Source organism: Coccinella septempunctata, chromosome 1 (assembly GCF_907165205.1).
Source record: "Coccinella septempunctata chromosome 1, icCocSept1.1, whole genome shotgun sequence".
NCBI classification, from domain to species: Eukaryota; Metazoa; Arthropoda; class Insecta; order Coleoptera; family Coccinellidae; genus Coccinella; species Coccinella septempunctata.
In genome coordinates, this window is record NC_058189.1 from 57,057,056 (window position 1) to 57,078,793 (window position 21,738).

Here is a 21,738-nt window from a genome sequence, read left to right on the forward strand (position 1 = left end):
ACCATAAGATTTAAGAGAAAGTATTTTATCCTTCACCGAAACATAATCAAACTAGAATAGATATATTCTGTTGAGCTTAGAGTTTAAGTGTAAGCACTTCATTGTTAAATGCAAAATTTTGTAGGATTTTTATTGAGTCCTTTGAAATAGCTCTGTGATATAGACTTTTACTTCATTTTGATAGACTTGCAGGCAAATTAAGGTGTATTTAGTGTATTGGACTAAACCAAATAGAGTTGAAAGTAATTTATTCAGTTCTCTCTATACAATTTAATACCTTATTTGTATCCTTATTCTTATTGAATAATAATTTATCGATTGAAAAAATTTTACTTCGTATAATTTCATTTCGTTTACCTCTTAGAACATAGAACATAGAACATGTTCTAAGGTTTACCTGTAGAACTAGCATAGTGAACGATTTTTTATGATTTAGAATTCTCAATTTAGTTTTCTGTGGATGGAACTGTTAACCGTGACGTTCATTTTAAACGATGTATTATATTTCAGAGTCCCAGCTGAAATCGGATTACAAGTACAAAAAGTAACTTATTCAGAGCATTCGATAAATTCCATTTGATTATCGGCCAATTGGAGTCGAATTCCATGATACAAAAATTCAAATATACTAAATGCACCAAGCCAATGGAATTTCAGTGAAACACACTATGTCAAATTTCACCCACGCATATTGAGGCTATATTGTAAATCTTTGTGCTATGAATGCTCTTTGTGTTGTATTGATATATCAAATTAACTGAAGCAATGTTTATCGATTTTCGATGTTATGTACCACCACCTGTTTGATAATTCAATTTCTAAATAAAGTGGCAAATCTTCTTGGAGTATGTGTTTGAATTATTCATGCCCTGAAGAACTCAATTACATGATTTTCACCAACAAACATAATTATTTTATCTCTACATGTGTTCCAATGGCAATTTCAGATGGTTTAAGAGGTCCAACAGGGGTCTATACGTCTATACCGTTTCATTGGTCAGTTCAAAATCCGAAAAGGTATATCTTACGCCAGAAACCACTAATCAATCTATATGGGGTTTTCATAATAATTCAATTCAATCAGTTCGTTCGTCATCTCGGAGAGTTAGAAATATTTTCATTCATCAAACGAAAAAAAAATAGGAAAAGTTCTTCCGTGAGGAACAAATGTTACACTTTCCGAGGTGAAATGAGCTTTTTCAATATATTTCCACAAAAAAAATTTCGTGGAAAAGTCTCGCCATTGGCAATAATTCGAAACCTGCTGAAGTTGAAAAAAGACGTTTGTAAAGTGTAAAGTGTTGTCGACGGAAATGGAATCTTGTTGTAATATTCACCACTTCTACTTATCGTTCAAGTGTTCTGGCAACACCCCACATTATGATAGCCCCTTATACGGCTAATACGGATGGCGAAAAATTCCCTTGGTACAAACTCCTCTTATGGTAATACCAATTACAAGGGGCAAGTCAAGAGAACCTTTCTCTATGGATAATACTGTAGAAGTGCCAGTACTACAAATACTAATTGTAATCAACAAACTAACTGTAACGACAATAATAAGCCAGGTTCGTCAGATTAGAAAATGCCGTACCTTCAATCATTCGATAAGGAGACATAAATATGCTGTTTGCGGAAAATAGTTAAAGGTTAAAGTCGCCTCTCCAGATCTTGAATTCGAAATAATTTCCAAGCAAGCAAGTATAGAAACTACACTGTGCTTCCCAGACACCCTCAAAAATGAATATCCTGGCAATAGCCAACACCTATTCACTCATTTTATGATTGAAGCTTTGACCGAAGAGCCTTCTTCATTCGCCATCAAATACTTACTTCCAGAATTTCATATCGGGCGTTAATTTTTATTCTTTCATCCCTCATGGTAACGTCTGTATTTTTACTTTATATCTCCTTGCTGAAAAGAATGAAAAGTGAAATGAAACAATGGGTAGGAATAAACACTGTTTTTATGATTCATTTGAATTAATTCGTTATAAATTCATTCCATTATTCATGTATATATATCAGTGCTATATAGGGACAATGACTTTATGAAACATTTCAGTATCTTTTTCATTTGTAGTTTTGACATTGATGGTCAATATGTTAAGACTTCCAATCAGGGCGTTCTCGTCTTTGCCTCAGTTACCAAAGACAAGTTTCGAACCAGGCCCTTATCAGGTCAGTTACATTTACAAAAATCTTTGAATTTGATGAATTTTTATTATGACGCTAGCAATTTTCAAATTACACTATTTACTCAGTATTTTGAATCAAATCTAAGCAACGGTAATATATGGTTGCCTATTTGCATTAGGGCATGATGGACACAGGTGCATTGAGTATTAAAACTCAATAAATAGAGATACTGAATAAAGCTTCTTTGCTTGTTTCCTGTTGGTACCCACCTATTCTGTAGGTACCTAGATATGTATTATAAGGAAGGACAGAAGGACATTGTCTCCAGTACTTCTAAACTAAGAAACTTGTGTCTATTATTTTTATTCCAATTAGACCAAATAAGGAAGAGGAAACTTATCAATAAATCAATACCCAATGATAAATTTGGACAGGGCACTTTAATTATTGCTCTGAATTCATAAAGGAGCTTTAGATGAAGTAGTTTCTGCTTTATTAAACGTTTATAGGGTCCCACTGCTGAAGAAATATCATTTATAAGACAGAGTAATGTGACTCCTATTCTCAAACCACTTTATCAAAAGCCTTTGATGTTGCATCAAGGTCATATGCAATGGTTGTATGATAACAAAGGTAAAAGGTATTTGGATATGTTTGGAGGAATTTGCACTGTATCAGTAGGACATTGCCACCCGTGAGTACCTACATGAAATTTTTCATGTTTGATTATTTACTGTGAAGTAGGTATAATCAATAAAGGATTTTTGCATTATGATATTCAAAACTTTAGATATCCTCCGCTAATCAAACTTCCATAACTTTTGGGAATTCGTTTTTAGCAAAATAACTGAAGCAGTTATTAATCAATTCAATAAATTAGGGCACGTTTCAAGTTTATATCATCATCCCAAGTTATTTGAATATTCGAAAAGATTAGCCGAAAAAATGCCTGGAGATCTCAAGGTAAGTATCTGAAGTTGCAATCTTTTCATCATTACTCGTTCAATACGAAAAAATATTACATTTTATTTAGGATATGAAATGTTATATTCATCGGCCAGTTATCAAGGGTTTCGCGTTTTACTTAAGGCAGATTGTCAGCAGATGAAATTGTTTTCGAAGAATAATTCGGACTAGTTCAGTTATTAGAAATTAGATCATGACACTTTGTACATAACACATTCGCTGATTATTTATTATATAAAAAAAATTCTTAGGTGGTTTACTTGCTGAACAGTGGATCCGAAGCCAACGATTTGGCAATTCTTCTTGCTAGATTATACACAGGACATACTGAAATACTGTCGTTGAAAAACTGCTACCATGGAATGTCTTACCAAACCATGGGGCTAACCTCTGTGGGCCATTATAAATATTCAGTAGCTCCACCAACTGGATTTCATACTGTGAGTACCTAGATGTGGAAAATCAACGGTGGAAAATCCATAAATATCTCCGTTTTTTCTTCAGGTTATGAATCCCGACGTTTTCAGGGGACCTTGGGGGGGCTCTAAGTGCAGGGATAGCCCATCGCAGACTTCAAGGGAATGCTCCTGCGAGTCAGAAGAATGTAAAGCTGGCCATGAATATATCTCAGTTCTGAAGAACGAGTTTAGGAGTGTGGTTCCAGCAGGAAAATTAGCAGCGTTCTTTGCAGAATCTATCCAAGGCGTTGGGGGAACTGTACAGTTTCCTGAAAATTACATCAAGGAGGCTTATAGGATAGTGAAGGAGAATAATGGACTGTTTATATCGGACGAGGTAAGAAAAGCAGAGCAGAAAACTGAATTTAGAAACGTTTATGTTCAAAATGGCCGAATGGAAGAAACACAATGGTGAGATTCATGTTGGCTCCTTCCTGTGTATGTTTTTTCAGGTCCAGACAGGATTTGGCAGAACTGGAGAGCATTTCTGGGGTTTCGAGGGCCATGGTATAATTCCTGATGTAGTTACAATGGCGAAAGGAATTGGCAATGGTTTTCCACTTGCCGCAGTTGTAACAACAAAAGAAATCTCGGAGGCACTGACAAAAGCAGCCCATTTCAATACTTTCGGAGGAGGACCTATAGCATCCACTATCGGTTTGGCTGTTCTGGATGTAAGATTAAAGATCAATTTTCCTTTTACTCCTCCATAAATGCTTCTCTCTTTTTTCCCAAAATGTTCAAATCAATTAACATTCACTTTCAGATCATTGAGGAAGAGAAACTCCAAGAAAATAGCCTCTCTGTTGGTACTTATCTACTCACAGAACTAGCCAAGATGAAGGAACGTACTCCATACATTGGGGACGTGAGAGGCAAAGGCTTGATGATAGGAGTAGAAATGGTGGAAAATAATAAGAATCTTACGTCAATTGCACCAGGCAAATTCAGTATATTTCTGGAGAAATGCAAGGATATGGGTCTCTTAGTGGGTGCAGGAGGTTACGATAAAAATGTAGGTCCAAATTTATTGGAGATAAAATTTCATCTTAATCTTCGTTATGTTTTTTAGGTTGTACGAATAAAACCTCCGATGTGTATCACTAGAGAAGATGCTGATTTTACACTTTCAGTAATGGAAAAAGCCTTGAAATATATAGACTAAGGGATGATTTGCGGTTGTCGAAACTACTGAAATTGAATTTTATATCATGCAGGATTAGAAGTTACAGTTTGATATGAGCGAAGAAAAATAATTTCACAGTAATTATAACTATTTATATGATTCACAAAATGGTCTTACAAGTACCTAATTCTTATTTGGGACTAGAAATTGTAAATAATAACATCAAATATTCATAATGATACAATCGATTAAATTTCGGAAATCACAGTTACTTGTGAGTACATTTTTTATCCACATTGCCCTTCGTTCAAATAACACCACCGAGGAACCACAGCATCAGCCTCAATGCCTCTGGCTACAAGCCTTTCTCTATGCCTGTAAAATCTAGCCTCAACTCTGCTCGACGGCGATGTTGGGTTCGACCAGAGTCGTTCTGCAGCAGCCGCAGCTCTTGGCCAAGTTCTGGGCAACACCCCATTATCATCCACATACTCACCCCACATACAAACCTATAAAATCGAAATTGATTCATTGCGATCAAAGTTCGAAGAAAAATGTACCCACCTCACCACCAAGTACATCGGGACTGAGGAGAATTTGATTTTGGTAAACCGCTCGCCAGTCATAGTACTTCGTGGTACCCCAGAATCCGTGATCTAGATACCATGCGTTTTTGGTAGAAATGATCAGTTTGTATCCCAAACTGAGTAGTTGTTCAGGTAGTTCGTCCGTATCTGGAACCCAGGTTTGAATGACGTACCTGCAAAAATCAATAAACAATACATTTTGAAACACTCCACCTTCATTAGCTATTTCAAATCCTCCAAGCATGCCGATTTTACTCACCGATTTTTGTCGAGATATTTCTCTATATGTGCTGGGTCTGTTAGCTGACTTGTCCAGATGATTACTTTCGTATTTTGGTTTCCGATTGCATTATCGTATCTCTTTAAAGCTTCCCCTTGAAATTCTCCCCATAGATCAAGGAATGCCTGTGTTGATCTTCCTTTTCCACTCATGTATTTCAAGATTTCCTCAGTCATATTCCAGCAAGGTATGTATACCTATGAAAATAAGTGAAAGATCTTTCGATATTATTGACAATCCAGATTGAAATAGTCATTGGTTTTACTTTGGGATGATCTTCAAGGTGAAAGGAAGCTGTTGGGGATATTTTGTGAAAACCAGAAGCAATTGATGTCAACTATTGCCAATACAAAGAATGAATGGATGATAATATACTTACGTAGAGTTGTTATAAAAAAGCTCATGACCAGTGGCGGATTTGCTTTAAGGCCAAGTAAGCCCGGGTCTAGCCTAAGGGCGGCATGTATAGGGGGCGGTCACTATTTAAATAGCGACAAAAAATTCCTTGATGATAAAAAAATAATTCAAAGTACCTACACAGAGTGTAACGCCTTTTTCTCGGGGTACTCGAGCGCCAGCTTTTCTTTAAAGGGAAAATAGCAAACCTACCCTGGTAGCTACGAGCCGAAGACAAGGTTCCTCTGTGTCTGGGGTGTTAGCGACAACCAATGAAAGTCAAAATCAACGTATACAAATTATATTTGTCGACTGTTACAAGGAAACACAAATGGCACTATTATAAAATCCGCACAGTGAAAGACTCGAGATCAGTGAATTTACAGGGCAAAACGGACGGAATGAAACAGGATCCGATCTCAAACGTGATACGGGTGATACGGTCTACGGACGTGTTCGCCAGCCAGAACCTAAGACGCACACTTAACGGACAGGTATCGGACCTCAGCCAGGTTAGGGGATGAAATAGGACGGCACAGACTCACGACAGCTCACCCCTAGGTGCGTTCTTCACTCCCTGAGTATCCACGTAAGCGGGGTGATTCAATAGCAGTACAGGTGGACGTTGGGGAGCAAGGGATGATGGAAGTTTTGCCACTCCAAAGTGCGTTCTGCACCCCCTGAGTATCCACGCCAGCGGGGTGCTTTAATAGCAGTACGGGTGGACGTTGGGGAGCAAGGGATGAAGGAAGTTTTTGCCACTCCAAAGTGCGTTCTGCACCCCCTGAGTATCCACGCCAGCGGGGTGCTTTAATAGCAGTAGGAGTGGTGCTGGGGAGTAAGGGATGAAGGAAGTTTTTGCCACTCCAAAGTGCGTTCTGCACCCCCTGAGTATCTTCGCCAGCGGGGTGCTTTAATGGCAGTAGGAGTGGAGCTTAAACTGCGGTATAGGAAGGGTGGAAAGGGAGGCTAGGCTAGGCTAGGGGGAGGGGCCCCCCTAAAATGACTTATTTTGGACTCTGTCCTGAAATCCTGAAAATCAGGATGTTCTTATACTGTCTTAGGATATGGAGTGCAAGGAATTTGTTCTGAAGATTCTAGAAAACCAAACAGTTGATGATTCTATAGAGTATTGCACTCAAGAGAGCTTTTCGAAGTCAACTCGAAAATTAAAAGTGAAAAAAAATTTTTTCTCCTAAACAGGGCCGGATATTTGAAATTTTGGTATGAAAATATAGGTTTTCGAACACTCTGAATCTGTTGGAAATGGTATTTTTCAAAAATTGCAATTTTCAATCTGCGATATCTCCTGTTATATTCATCTGATCCTATTGGGATTTCCGGTTCTATAATCAGCGTTGCTAGGGCTCCTACCATAGCACAAAAACTCTATTTCGAAAATCTCGTTTTTTTAGGTAGAAAATGAGAAAGTGGTTAGACCTCCTGAAATGCTCCTCTGTCTGAAAATCAGGGTGTCCTATTACTGTCCTAGGATATGGAGTGCAAAGAAGTTGTTTTGTAGATTCGAAAAAATCAGACAATTGACTATTCCATAGAGAATTGTACTCTGGAGAGCTCTTCAAAGTGAACTCGAAAATGAAAAATTTTCTTCTGAATTGTGTCGGATATTGTAGAGTTAGGTATGGAAATATAGGTTTTCGAACACGCTGAATCTATTGCGATCAATTCTGAAAACCTATCTCACTCTGGTTAGATTTGCATTGTTGAAATTGAAATGTCATTTTTCAAAAATTACAAATTTCAACCTGCGATATCTCCTTTATATTCGTCTGATCTGATTGGGATTTCCGGTAATCAGCGTTGCAAAGGCTCCAAAAATAGCATAAAAAAATCGATTTTTTTGGTCAAGAATGAGCAAGGGGTTAAACTCCCAAAAATTACATATTTGCTCCTCTGTTTAAAAATCAGGTTATCATATAACTGTCCTAGGATATGGAGTGCATAAAAGCTGTTTTGTCCATTGGAGAAAACCAAACAGTTGCGTGATGATTCGACGGGGAATTATGACAGAATATCACTCACCTCATCTCCACCCATGTGAAATATTTCACTCCAGGGCATCAATCCGATCATGTCCTTATATATTTTTTCCAATACGTCATATACTTTCTTGTTTGAGGGGTTCAGTTGACCACAAGGTGGCTGTATGCACGCCTGTCTCCAAGGTTGTTCGTTGAGACACACTGTAAGGTTACCAAGACCGGCCTCAGGTCCCCATTGCCAACCGTACCCAGCGTGGGAGGGCGCATCTAATTCCAAAACGATTCTAACTCCTCTTACTAGGCCGTAATAAATTAGTTCTAGGATATCATGGTATCTGTAGATCTTCTTCGGGGAGTAAGCGCCATATCTGTCAATAGGATAATGGTATATAGTACTCAACGAGCCATTATTCACGGAGATAATACGTGAATAATACCCATAATGGTGGAATGATTATTTTTAAAATATCTCACCAAATTTTCAATATCTGTATTCATTTGAATATATCAATACGGGGTGTCTCTGTAAACAATTGCGAAGGACTTAGGGAGATGATTCCTTGATGAAAATAGGCAGAGGTAGTTCCTAAAAATTTTTTTCGAAATCGACCTCCCTTCCAAGATACAGCCTTTGGAAGGCGATGACGAGTTGACAGTTTTTAACTATACATAAAATATGAAGCACTAAGTAGATGTTACTCACACCTTTTTTTTTTAGATCTAATAACTTTATTATTAGGGGTTGAAAATAACAACCCCTTATGATTTTCCTTCAAAAATTGTTTTCGTGGGATAGATTTTCGAAAAATAAAATTCTCCTATGGTTTCCCATTTCTGGAGAAAAAAAGGCTGTTGCAATATTTCGATACAGTCGATACTTTTCTCGGAATAAATAAAAACTTACAATCAGTATACGAAGGTCTATGAGGCAGATGCATGTATTTTAGAGGGAGGTAGTCATTCTATGGAACACTCATGAAAAATGAAATGAAATGAACAGTGATCAGAACTGTTCGTAAGTTTTTATTTATTCCGAGAAAAGTATCGACTGTATCGAAATTTTTCAAAAGACTTTTTTCTCCAGAATTGAATGGGAACCATAAGAGAATTTTATTTTTCGAAAATCTATCCCACGAAAACAATTTTTGAAGGAAAATCATAAGGGGTTGTTATTTTCAACCAAATTTCCAAATTATAGGAACTACCCCTGCTTATTCTCATCGAGGAATCATCTCCCTAAGTCCTTCGCATTTGTTAACAGACTCCCTGTATATAGCAATATATGCATCGATGGTGGATAAAATAAATTTGACAAGGTGTAGACCAGTGGACGTGGACTTGGATTGATATTTCAAAAGAATTTTCCTGATTGAAAAAATTGAATATAGAAACTACCCCTGATTATTTTCATCGAGGAATCATCTCCCTATGTCCTTCGCATTTGTTTACAGACACCCTGTATATAGCAATATTCGCATCGATGGAGGATAAAACAAATTTGACAAGGTGCGTAGACCAGTGGACGTGGACTTGGTTTGATATTTTAAAAGAATTTTCCTGATTGAAATTGAATATAGAAACTATCCCTGCTTATTTTCATCGAGGAATCATCTCCCTAAGTCCTTCGCATTTGTTTACAGACACCCTGTATACAGCAATATATGCAACGATGGTGGATGAAATAAATTTGACAAGGTGTAGACCAGTAGACGTGGACTTGGATACCTATTTTAAAAGAATTCTTGCTTGAAATTTCTAAAGAAGCGAAATATTCTACATAATTATGCTCGGTCAACCCTAGCGATAAATCTCCTCTGGTTATTATGAATTGTAAGAATACGTGGGAACTCACATTGTCATGTTTGGTACTCTTGGAGTCTCCATAGGAAAACTATGAGAATCAGAGATATGCCAATGGAGGAAATTCATTTTAGATGCGGCCATAGCTTGTATGTGTTTCTTTATAGTTTTTAACGATAGGAAATTTCTCGAAGTGTCCAGCAGGAGTCCTCTGTGAGAATAAATAGGTTTATCATCTATTTTAACACCTTTCAGCAATGCTAAACATGTAGAATTATCCGATTCTGGGTAAGTTGTCATCAGTTGTGATAGTGTTTCCAAGGCATGCCTCGCACCAAAGATGTTGTTTCCATTTATGTTAACGTTAACAGTTGAATCTAGAATGAAAGAAATAACTTCATTATTCTTACAGGACTATACAATGTGGTCCAATGAAAACTTTACACCTCGATTTTCACGGCTTTGAAATGAAAATGTGGAAAATCGCTCCATCTCGTCAATTTCTGATTCGAGGGGGAACAACTATTCCGCTCTTTGCATCCCCGTAACTGCAACCCCCTTACGGGGGAGAACACAACCCCTTGATCTGATCCAGAGAGCAGGATCATCCTCATTCAGTTCCTGAACCAATCGTATTTTATAAGGATGGAATTTATGTTGCTTAAGGATTTTCATGATCGTTGTGCGTGATACACCAGATACATCGGACATTTTCCTGGTACTAAAGGTCGGATCCATTGCTACATGACCTAAAACTGCCACTTCCTTAGCCTCGTCACTTTCGCATGGACCCTCTTTCTGTTTCCGACTGAACCAGTAGCGTCAAATTAGGCCAACAGTTGCAAAACGTAAGCAGCAGATACATTTTTTCAGGAAGTCGTTCGTCAAATAAAGCCACACTGTTCTTCGCGCAAAGAGTTGTTATTTGAAAAAAATAATTTCATAATTTCCTCCCTTTCTTCTACGGAATACACCATTTTAATTCTACTACAATTTTACAATTGCTTTGACACACTTGTAACGTTCTTAAAAATTCACGATAGACTAAGGTAAATCATGGTTCAACTACTTTTTTGGACAGAAAATAATTACATTTTCCTACAAGCGTGCGCGTTCAACCTTTTTCCCGCAGGAAATAGTTATTTTCCCATCAAGTGCGGAAAGTGATACTTGCCCGCACGAAACTGCCGTTGCCCGAACGATGCGAAGCAGAGTTCGGGTAAGCAGTTGAGTGCGGGCGAGACACTTTACGCAAGAGTTAGGAACAATATTTTTTCTACAAGCGCTTGAAATATATAAATGTATCCATTTCACGAAACAGATCATAACTCATTCGATTAATTCATATATAATGACAGACGTAATTCTGCATGTCATTACTATGGGTTTCTCATCGTTGACGTTCTATGCATAGAAACATGATAGAATTTAATATACTCTATAATATAATAGCAGGCGTTTTTCCCGCACGTTTTGGGAAAGTGACTCTTTGCAACTTGGAATGCGTGCGGGAAAAAGGTTGAACGCGCACGCTTGTAGAAAAATAACTATTTTGTACGAAAGATTAACGACATAACTAATAAATAACTTTGATATGTGTCGGATACGAATAATATTCTCGAGTGATTTTCCACATTTTCATTTTGAAGTCGAAAAATCGAGATGTTAAGTTTTTGTTGGACCATCCTGTATATACAGGGTGTATTTGAAGGTGAGGCATTTTTTTCAAGAGAAGGTAGAATAATCAAAATGAAGCGTTTCACCAAAAATCACCTATACAAAACTCTCAAAATGACAAAGTTGAAAAAATAATTGAAATGGATTACTGAAATTGATCCTAACGACTTTAGACAGTTTGTTAGCTGAATTATCGCAAAGAAGTGGGAAAAAACTTATCTCATGATTCGACCATGTGGTTTCGTTTAGATTTTTACGTGGTAATAAAAATGGAAACTTAGGATTGCCGAATTGTTCTCATTATTTTTTAGTAACTTACTCGATTTTATGAAATGGCTCATTTCGATACCAACTGACAGAAGAGACTTGGAACACAAGTGTAAAAAATAAAATATAACTTCAAAATCTCACCAATAAAATTCGTCTGAATTATACACGAATTTTTTTCACAATGGGCAACACAATCTTCTTGTTCGAACAGTTCTACAATCGTCTTAAAAATGGATGATATGGGGAAACATCATAGCACTTTTTCAACATAATTAACATAAGCACTTTCAAGAAACTGCCTCGATTTTCTACATTTTTTTTTCACTCTAAATTGCACGATACAACCATTATGATTTTTTCAAGAGTGACCTGATGCATCTAATCCGATGATCTTGGTACTGAACCATTCATTGTCCAGCCATATGTTTTGTTTCGTTATTCGTTTTTGCGATGCCGGAGTCACCTTCCACAGTCTCGTACCTACTTGAAATTCAATGAAATTTTGTCGAACTTCTAGGGGTTGTATCTCAGCCATCTTGGATATTTCGTATAGACAATTTTTGGTTAAACGACTTATTTTGATGAGTTCTAACTTTTGTCAAAAAAAGCCTCACCTATTTCATCGGTACATCTCGACGACCTTAGTGCCATATAGAAGAAGAAGAAAATATGCGATTAGCCTCTTCCAGTGATCAGCACTTGTTTGTAGGCTAATGTTTGTATGACAAATGTTAAAAATCGAAAAAACCTAATTCAAGATTGAATTGGTGGAAGGTCTAGGAGTTTTCCTCAATAAAATAGAAGTTTTAAAACGATTTATCACTACCCAAGTGCATGGGCGCCCGCAGAAATTTTTCTCAGGGGGGGCAAAATATCAACTACGATTAGTTTTACTGAAAGAAAAATTTCTCTAACGGTGTCTATCAGGATCTCAAGGGGGGCCGTGGCCCCCCCTGGCCCCCCCTGCGGGCGCCCATGCCCAAGTGTCCCATCCAAAATCTTGTAGAATCTTCGGCTGGGATATCTTACAGAAGTGTAACTAAATAGGCACCATATTTTATATTGAAACCTATTCGCTAAAAACTCACCACTTACTGTATTCACTTCAAGATCATAACTTTCATCAGTATTCCAGTCTAAATGACTGATGTTAGAAGACAAATTGATGTTCACCATCACTTTTGTTTCTATATTACTCCTGCAATTATTGTATTCTCTTCCTATGTTATCTCGGAAAACCTGAATGACATCTTTGGTAATCTGAGTATCAAACTGGGGTTTGATACGGATAATTAATGACCTGTGAAATAGGGGCATTATATACGAGAATTATCACAAGCTAGGTTTTTATTCCTTGATCGAAATTTGCCCACCCTGTACATATAATATGGTGTTTCATTACAAGCTTGATATTTATATTTCAACTAATCGAATTCGAAACTTATTTTGTCAATAGTTATTATACACCAGATATTAATTTTCAGAACAAAACCCTGATTTCCCCTCTGAATATGAGCTAGATATATTCAACTTACTCAGGGTTTATTACAATCAATTTTCTTTGGGTAATAGTGATATGGTATGGCTGAGGCCATAGAGGACCAGCTTCTCCACAAACCAAACGACATAGTTCAACAGAAGGATATGCATCCGAGCTTTCATATGCAACATCAACCCTTCTGCATTGAGTGTTTCCATTAGTGCAAATCCATTTGAATTCGGACCTGCAACCATAATGATTTGATTATAACGTCACCATTTTCGTGGTTTTACTCTACTTGAAAAATTTATTTTTAAATCTTTTTTAAAACCAAGAATGGGCAGTTAATAATTACATGAAATGATAACTTTTTTTATAATACCTACAAAAATTTCAATACGAGGATATATTGAAAAATTATTAGCCTATTATAGAACCAAACAAAATTTCAATGTCAAAAAATTTTATTACTCAACATATTCTACTCTTAATTGGATACATTTATTAGAGCGAACCTGCAACGTCTCTATACCTTTCAAAAAAAAATGTTTCTTCTTGCTCTGCAAACCAGACCTCCACAGCTTTTATTACCTCCTCGTTGGAAGAAAATTTACGACCTTTAAACTTTTTTCCAGTTGAGGAAAGATATGATAGTCGGATGGAGCCAAATCTGGTGAATAAGGAGGGTGTTCTAGTAATTCAAACCCTAAATCACGAATTTTTTGCATGGCATTATGAGATTTGTGTGCAGGGGCGTTGTCCTGCAAAACAAAACACCTTTGGATAGCTTCCCACGTCTTGTCTCTTTAATTTTTTTCCATAGAGTGGTCAGTAATGTCGAATAGTATTCTCCGGTTATTGTTCTACCCTTATCCAAAAAATTAATCATGATTACTCCATGGTTATCCCAAAAAACTGAAGCAAGAACTTTTCCAGCAGATGTTCGTTTGGACACGAAACTTTTTAGGTCTTGGAGAACCATAGTGTCACCATTCCATCGATTGTTGCTTTGTTTCTGGATCGTAGTAATGTGTCTTAGTCTCATCCATAGTAACAATTCGGTTAAAGAAGTCTACATCGTTTTCAAATCGAGCACAGATCGAACGCGATGCTTCTACCCTTGCACCTTGGTCAACATTCAAACATTTGGGGATCCATTTTGCAGCAATTTTTCTCATATCCAAATTGACGTGAACTATATGATGAACGCGGTCTGATGTCATGAACTGCATCGATATTTTCGGGAACTGACACAGAAACTGGCCTTCCCGATCGGTCATCATCTTCAATGAAAAATTTACCTCTTTTGAAGCTTGCAGTCCAATTTTCCATGGTCGCGTACGAAGGACATTGATCACCAAGGGTATTAAGCATATCTTCGTAAATCTGCTTACCTCTTAACTCTTTTGAATGCAGGTACTTGATGATGGCTCGATACTCCAATTTTTAGATTTTCACCATTTTGGTGGACATCTTCTTTCTTTTAATTTATTGCGCAACTCCGGTTTATTTTTTTGACCTCAAACTTCACACTGACACTTCTAAGAGTTATTGCTCGTTGCTATGGTAACGCAATATTTTTTTATGCATGGAACTGGTCTAGGCTAACTAGATTTCAATACATCCTCGTAATATACATAATTTTGAGCATGTTCAATTATGAGTTTATATAAATTCAATGTGATTTGAAGGGTTAACATTATTTGAGAACTTACTTAATAGAAGAACCCTGAACTGAAGAAGTTGAAAATGACGATAAATATATAGATATAACAATCAGTTTTCTTGCGATGCCGATGGGGAATCCTGAAATTGAATAGTTCACATTAGGTTCTCAAGGTAAACATCATTTTATGATCAATTTCCGTCATAATGTTGTTTCTATAATTACTCCCGATAAATTAACAGGTCATTCTTCTAATTGTGCAAGTCTTAATGGAATTTAAACGAAGAGGAATAATATTTTTTATGAAGAAGAACTGACGTTTTCTCATAAAAAAAATTCACCATTATTATAGGTTCGATAAAGAATTTGATTATTCGTTCAATTTCATCATTTATTTTTTGTGATGCCCATTGAAAAATTAAAAGGTCAATACTAAAAAACCCCCTATCAAATAATAGATACAATGACTATAACTGATTTTTCGGAAAAATGTTCATTCATTTTGTCTCATGGAACGAATTATGATTTCGTGGCTGATTTCAGGAAAAATTTGAGAATTTCAACTGAAACACTTGTTTAATTCAACAAGTACCTAGCTCATCGACTAAAATAAACTTTATTTGTGGGCAGAGGCGTAGCAAGCTCTTGTGACACCCGGGGCGGAATTTCAACATGTCGCCCCCCCAACATCACATATTATTGTTGAGCCTTTTTTGTTTGTTAACAAAATTACAAGTTTTTATTTGAAGTGTTTGAAACATGGGCATAGAGATGTGAAGGGCAACACGTAAAATATTATATTATATTTCAATGAAAAAAATCAGTTTTTTGCACAAATTCAACAACTTATCAGCATCTTTTCTTCCAGAACTTCTTTTTTCTGACTTTGCTCTCTGCAAACTGAGAAATAGTCTCATCAAAGTCGATCCCTCTGGCTACACCATGCTCATTGGATAAAATAGCCAAGCAAGATAGTCGAGCTCGGCTCATAGTAGATCTGAGATAACTTTAGATAAGCTTAGTTTTGGAAAAACTCAGAAACACATAATGTAAGGTAAACTCCAAGTGCTAACGTTAAATTTGGACCAGAATCTGGAAGCTCATACTCGACATCAAACTGCAATAGTCTCTAAGAACTCTACTTCAGAGCTTCTTCTTCAGGAATGCTACCCGAACTTTTAAAAACCTCCTCAGACGTGGGATTTCTTTCAAAAGGTCTTCTGAAGACATTTCTTCATAACTCCAAACTAAACTGCCAACTAATTCTAGCAATTCAGTTTCTGAACTCTTCAGCAAGTTCTTGGTCTGCAAGATAGCACACCTGATGTCACTTCCATGCCTTGGCAACGAGTGTTTATTTTTTGTTGAAACGTGTCAATGCACCCTAACATCGATCATCCGATATCTTTTTCTCCGGCATAGATTTCCTTCTTCTGAAGGTTCTTCTTTTGGCGGTAGGAATTTTCATCTCGTCACAAATACCTTCCGCAAATTCCATTGGCTTTTCCACAAGAATTTCCCTGTTTTCAATCAAAAAGGCAATTAAACTTCTCTTTCTGATGAGGCACTTTTCGACACTGTAGGAATAAGTTCCTCATAAGAATGAGAAGTTTAAAAGCCTTTTTTCTTCTAGTGCACTATTCCATAGACTCAAATAGCACAAGAATGAAAAATCACATTCTGCAGTTAATAAAGTTTAAGCTGCTCTTCAAGTGTGGATAGTTTCTGAAGGGTCACAAAGTTCCTCAATGCTATATCGGCAATCTTCTTGGAACTTTGGAATACAGTCTTAACAGCTTCATACTGAGCACTCCACCTTGTCAGTCCTCCTGCTACTTCTCAACAGATCGACCTTCACTAAATTGCGAAAGTGTGCATATGTACCTCTGCTCCTCATCCTATCACATTTCGAACTATCAAAACGCATGGGAAAACAAAACTCACCCAAATTCCTAAATAGCTGCCAGATCGAAGAGGTAGAATAATCTGGACCACTGATTCAATATTTTATTTCTGTACGATTATACGTATACCACGGCACCAATAACACAGCTAGTCTAGATCATAGAGATCCTTTGTCTATGGTCTAGATTACCACAAAGAAGCACAAGCAATAAACGAGTAAACGGCGCTTGCGTATTATTGCAGTCGAATTTAGGTACTGACGCAGACGCACTGAGGATGAATGACGAAATTAAACTACTGGAAGAGGCAGGCGCAGTTGAAACATAATGGGTCATAAATCACTCCACCCGGACACTCGCTGCTCCTACTCTATTCAGCCCTGACTACAAGTTTCCTTCTCGACGCCATCGTACTCTTTGCTCACTGTTCCGCTCCTCGCTTAGTAGCCATTTTCAAAGATTAACCTTCCTCTTTGCCATTATACGATATCTATCCTATATAATAGATAATTGTACTTCACCCACAATTTTAGCGATCGTACGTAAACTATATCTAAAATCGATCCGACTTAGATGTACTTCTTTATTCTTTGCTAGGAAAATACGCTCTAATCAAATATAAGCCTCTCAAGATACATTTTTGTCACCCCCACAGGGCTGGCACCCGGGGCGGTCCGCCCCCTCCGCACCCCCCTTCCTACGCCACTGTTTGTGGGATACAAATAGATTTTGTTTTGGAACTGTACGATTTTGAAGAGATCAATGTGATAATGCAAACGCGAATCGTAGGATAGTAAAAGAAATCCAGATAACACGAAAAACCGGAAAGTGTTAGAGTAGGGGAAATTTCACTTTAATTTATCTCGTTCTATATACGAAGGGAACACACAGACTCTCATATTCAAAGTACTATTTTGTATTAGTGTCAAATATAAGAGGTAAATGATAAAACTTACCTTTGTGTCGAATCCGACAATCATCGTTAGAATACCACATTTCTTCAAACGTTCATTATTTACGAATTTCTGAAAATAAAATTGTAATCGTTCTTAAACCATTCAATGTTAATTAGTATGAACCGTTTTTGAATGAAAATAGTACGTATGTGAACTCAAAAAATCAAGTCATGTAATGATTTTATACTATATATATCGCAGCAACTAGAACATCTAGCGGAGTGTATTGTTAATATAAAAATACATACCCTCCCACATACGCAAATGATGCTGTGCATTCATGGACAAATGAATTGATAAATTGAGAATTTGGGTATAATAATAAGACACGATATGGAAGATTATCTTTTCGATAATCTGAAACGAGAACATTATTTTTCGAATAATAAACGACCAGACACAATGAAGTGTTTTGGAAGCTTCACTGTATAGCATAACTTACTTTCGTGTTTCCGAGTTCGACTTATGTACTTGTAATTCTACGAATTCACAGCAGTCCAACAATGTATGATAAATAATTTCTATCCTTTGGAAATTGTCGTTCGACATTTCAATTTAAAGAACAAAGGGAGCTGTAAAAATAATTTATCTCGATAAGATCTCCTGAGTGAGCTCAATAGAGTGACCCAACACCTGTGTGATAAAATTTTCGGAGTCATAATGATCAATAAAGCTATCACAACGGTTCACGCATTATTCGATCATTAACAAGTAAAAACCGCCATTTTTAGTTTTGCAAAACAAATGAGTACATTGTTGTGCACTGCAAGCAAGAATACAGGGTGCTCCAGCTAAAACAAGCCAACACGAATTAGTCGAGAAGAGATTTTTCTACCCTGTTCAGAAATTTGAGGGTGTAATTTCGAACATTAGAATAATCTTCATGGAACACGTCCTCCATCCTCCATCAAATTTGAAATGACTAAATACAGATTGATCGTTCGAAGGATTTGATTTATCCACTCTAATAAAGGTACAGGGTGTTTTATGAACAAAGAGAACAAATTCAAGATATTAATCTGAGTTATTTGGAGTGGGAAAAATCGTTTAGGCCATTGCTTGGAAACGCTTCGTTTCCAAGATACAGGGCGTTACATGTTATTCAAATTAAAAACAAATTCCTCGATATACCCATGAGGAGAAGAGTGTAATCTCATATGGGGGCTGCCATTTTCAATAATTCTTAATCTGAAAAGCTTTTTGATCAAATACAATCTATTTTTCGATTTCTCCACACGAGTATTTCTTTGAATAACAAAAGGTCTTTAATTTTTTAGTGGTGCACCCTAGAGGAAAAACGCAGAGACTCATTTTGTTCTGAATTGAATAAGAATAATTGTCGAAATGAATTCAATTTTGGAGAAAGGCTCTGGCGTACTATTTTTTTCTTCGAAAATCTGAAAGTCAATGCCAACACGCAAACCATTGTAGTTGCTGAAGACAAGGTATTTATCGGGAATTAATCACTATTTCGAAAATATCGAGGAATTCGTGATTCATTTGGAATACATTCAACGCCCTGTATCTTGAAAAAGAAGCATTTCCGGACAAAGGCCTAAAGGACCTTTATACTCCAAATAACTTATAGAACAAAAACTAATTTTTTCGCAATGCTTATGAAACACCCTGTATATTGAAAGCTCAATTGAAATTTTCCTAACGTGCCATAACAGCACCTGTGGAGAGGACGGACCAACATCACTTTTGTCAAAGCTGAATTCCGAAATCCCAAACGTGAATTTCGTGTGTCACCTGTATACAGGGTGAGTCTTTGACTCGTACAGATATTTTAACAGTAGATTCTTGAGGGAAAAAGAAACACTTTTTTCCTTTACCGTTTTCTCCGAATTCAATCGGTTTAAAAGATACAGGCTGTTAAAAACATAAAAAATGTTATTTTTAGTTCCATCTCACAAACGGTTTTATTGAATGAAATTAATTTCGGAATAAACCGGGTATCTCAAAACTAGTGAATCAAACGTCATACCACAATAGAGTAGACCAAATATTATCGAATGACACCAACATTAGTTCAACGAAAATGTACCGTTTCCAAAATAATCAGAATTTTATTAAAATTCCTTAAAGTTGCCGATTTTCGAACTATTTTTCTTAATCACAGGGCCAGTTTGTGAAAAAGTATATCGATTTTAAATTATATTGAACTAAGGTTATTGTTTTATCTCCCCTAATTGAAATTATTTTAAGTAGTTAATCGATAACCTAAGTAAATGTAAATAAAAAAAAAATGGTTTTTTCTACATGATTTTTATTACTCAGAATAAACTCCCTCTATAGGGATGGTAATATGGGAGAGAAACGCTATCCTTAATCACAAATTGGCCTTGTGATTGAAAAAATAGTTCGAACATCGGCCACTTTAGGTTAGGTTTTTTCAGAAACAGTACATTTTCGCTCAACTAATATTGGTGTCATTCGATAGTATTTGATCTACTCTATCGTGGTGTGACGTTTGATTCATTAGTTTTGGGACACTCTGTATATTTTTTCATTTATTTGAAGAATCTTTTTCGAACACAAGATATTACCCACGTCTTCCAAAAATTCACACAACCCAACTTTTGAAACCAAGCTATCTAATGAATAATTGAACGTGTGGTAAAATAAAAGTATCCTTTCAATTTTGTCGTATAATGCGCCGTTTTCGAGTAATTTGAGGTTCAAAAATCAAAAGAAAAATTGGGTACTTTGGCTGAGTACAACTCTGTTTAAAAGATCCACAGGTGTGTTCTGACACAGACTCAGCTAGTTATTCTGAAGGTAATTTTGTTTTTCCAGGGGTGGCACAGCTTATTATGAGAATTTAAAATGGCTATATCTTTTTATCAGGGCCGAACCGGAAAAAATGGTATAGGAAAAAAATATTTCTTTTGACCTCAAGAAATTACTGTTAAAATATTTGTACGACTCGAAGAGTCACCCTGTATACTTAGCTTAGTTTCTGCTCGAATTTTTTTAAGCTTTATAATGTCTGAAGACGCTTTCGACCATCAGAGGATTTCTAGGTAATGGAATATCAAAGATATTATCAAATTGGTTGCTTTCTTCGCAGGTTATTACTTTTTGCGATCAATCAATCGAAGAGCCACAGTTAAAGTGCTATTTCGTCGGTATAAACAACTTTACCATCCCATTTTTGGCAAAAACAGTCAATAATGACTGCATAAATCGTTATCTATGCTCTACTTTCGCGCCCGAAGGATTTCCTTGGTTAGATAGAAAACCTACTCAATATCGATCTGCAAATGCGAAGGATCAGAGACTTTTCAGATTCTGACTTACTCTATATCAAAAGAAACCCCTCGAGAACAAGACACAGTTACGATATATAAAAGTTGTCTTTCGTCCGCACTGAACTCACTGCTCAACCGCTAAGAAGTGCGCGATGCAAGCGCATTGTTCATATCGAAAACATATAGGCCACAAAACGGTTTTTCTCTGCATAACCTACGCCATTCGCAGGTTGTGCTTCGAAGTCGAGAATAATAAAAATATTGTCAGTTCCGAACCATCCTTGTGCCCGCATCATTATCAGTTACTTTGCGACGTTTATCAAGACAAAACGCCAAAAAGGAAATGGGTAACAGATAACTATGGTGATCAAGAGAGGATACTGGGGTCTTTGGATATGTGAAATTACAACGAAACATTTGATGCTTGTGGTGGACGCAGAATAAACATCCACGAAAATATCGATTTCGTCATTAGTTGTCGGCTGATATACGAGCTGGGCCATAGCCTTGAAATTTTCTCACCCAACCTCCTATTAGTCCTATTTCTGGTGGGCAGCAATATAAATCATATCGGTAAATGGCTGAAGCGAGATGAGTTAGTTATTGATCTCTTTACTATGAAACTGGAATTTCCGCTGTTGATTAGGCTTCACCATCAGTCATTCACAAAAGTTGATTCGATTACATTATATACATAATACATATCTACATTTCTGTTCGAAATAGAATGGATAAGACAAATGCCACACAAAGTTTCATTACTCAAAAATCTTCGT

At 36.6% G+C, this 21,738-nt stretch overlaps 2 protein-coding genes and 1 long non-coding RNA gene across 4 annotated transcripts; 2 read left to right on the plus strand and 1 right to left on the minus strand.

Annotated features, from left to right (window-relative positions):
- Nucleotides 1-225: 225 nt before the first annotated feature.
- Nucleotides 226-845, plus strand: LOC123322942. Its single transcript, XR_006539231.1, has 2 exons — nucleotides 226-351; nucleotides 392-845. It is a non-coding gene; the product is annotated as an uncharacterized LOC123322942 (long non-coding RNA).
- A 1,184-nt stretch (nucleotides 846-2,029) lies between these two features.
- Nucleotides 2,030-4,960, plus strand: LOC123314975 (alanine--glyoxylate aminotransferase 2, mitochondrial). The gene is made up of 8 exons (XM_044900475.1): nucleotides 2,030-2,181; nucleotides 2,649-2,833; nucleotides 2,979-3,102; nucleotides 3,357-3,545; nucleotides 3,610-3,900; nucleotides 4,016-4,237; nucleotides 4,330-4,578; nucleotides 4,636-4,960. The coding sequence occupies exons 1-8, from the start codon at nucleotides 2,095-2,097 to the stop codon at nucleotides 4,726-4,728; spliced, it is 1,440 nt and encodes a 479-aa protein (XP_044756410.1). The 5' UTR covers nucleotides 2,030-2,094; the 3' UTR covers nucleotides 4,729-4,960.
- Nucleotides 4,922-21,164, minus strand: LOC123314962 (chitooligosaccharidolytic beta-N-acetylglucosaminidase). Of its 2 annotated transcripts, none has more exons than XM_044900455.1 (10): nucleotides 21,012-21,164; nucleotides 17,709-17,777; nucleotides 14,898-14,988; nucleotides 13,238-13,426; nucleotides 12,791-13,002; nucleotides 9,808-10,132; nucleotides 7,996-8,323; nucleotides 5,536-5,753; nucleotides 5,254-5,449; nucleotides 4,922-5,198 (listed from the first exon to the last, which is right to left on the minus strand). In XM_044900455.1, exons 2-10 carry the CDS (start codon nucleotides 17,746-17,748, stop codon nucleotides 4,977-4,979), a joined length of 1,821 nt encoding a protein of 606 aa, XP_044756390.1. In that variant the 5' UTR covers nucleotides 17,749-17,777; nucleotides 21,012-21,164; the 3' UTR covers nucleotides 4,922-4,976. The 2 variants fall into 2 exon arrangements, with proteins under 2 accessions (XP_044756390.1, XP_044756398.1); XM_044900463.1 differs by lacking the exon at nucleotides 21,012-21,164 and adding an exon at nucleotides 17,957-18,041.
- Between the last annotated feature and the right edge of the window lie 574 nt (nucleotides 21,165-21,738).

What these genes read in the sequence shown, in the direction of transcription:
- LOC123314962 (XM_044900455.1), bottom strand. Translation starts at nt 17,748, where the DNA reads ATGTGGTATTCTAACGATGATTGTCGGATTCGACACAAAG. An exon ending in AAATATCTCGACAAAAATCG is followed by an intron (nt 5,450 to 5,535) that starts GTGAGTAAAATC and finishes TGATTTTTGCAG; the next exon opens with GTACGTCATTCAAACCTGGG. An exon ending in CCGATGTACTTGGTGGTGAG is followed by an intron (nt 5,199 to 5,253) that starts GTGGGTACATTT and finishes TCGATTTTATAG; the next exon opens with GTTTGTATGTGGGGTGAGTA.
- LOC123314975 (XM_044900475.1), top strand. Translation starts at nt 2,095, where the DNA reads ATGGTCAATATGTTAAGACTTCCAATCAGGGCGTTCTCGTCTTTGCCT. An exon ending in TCGAACCAGGCCCTTATCAG is followed by an intron (nt 2,182 to 2,648) that starts GTCAGTTACATT and finishes AAACGTTTATAG; the next exon opens with GGTCCCACTGCTGAAGAAAT. An exon ending in CACCAACTGGATTTCATACT is followed by an intron (nt 3,546 to 3,609) that starts GTGAGTACCTAG and finishes TTTTTTCTTCAG; the next exon opens with GTTATGAATCCCGACGTTTT.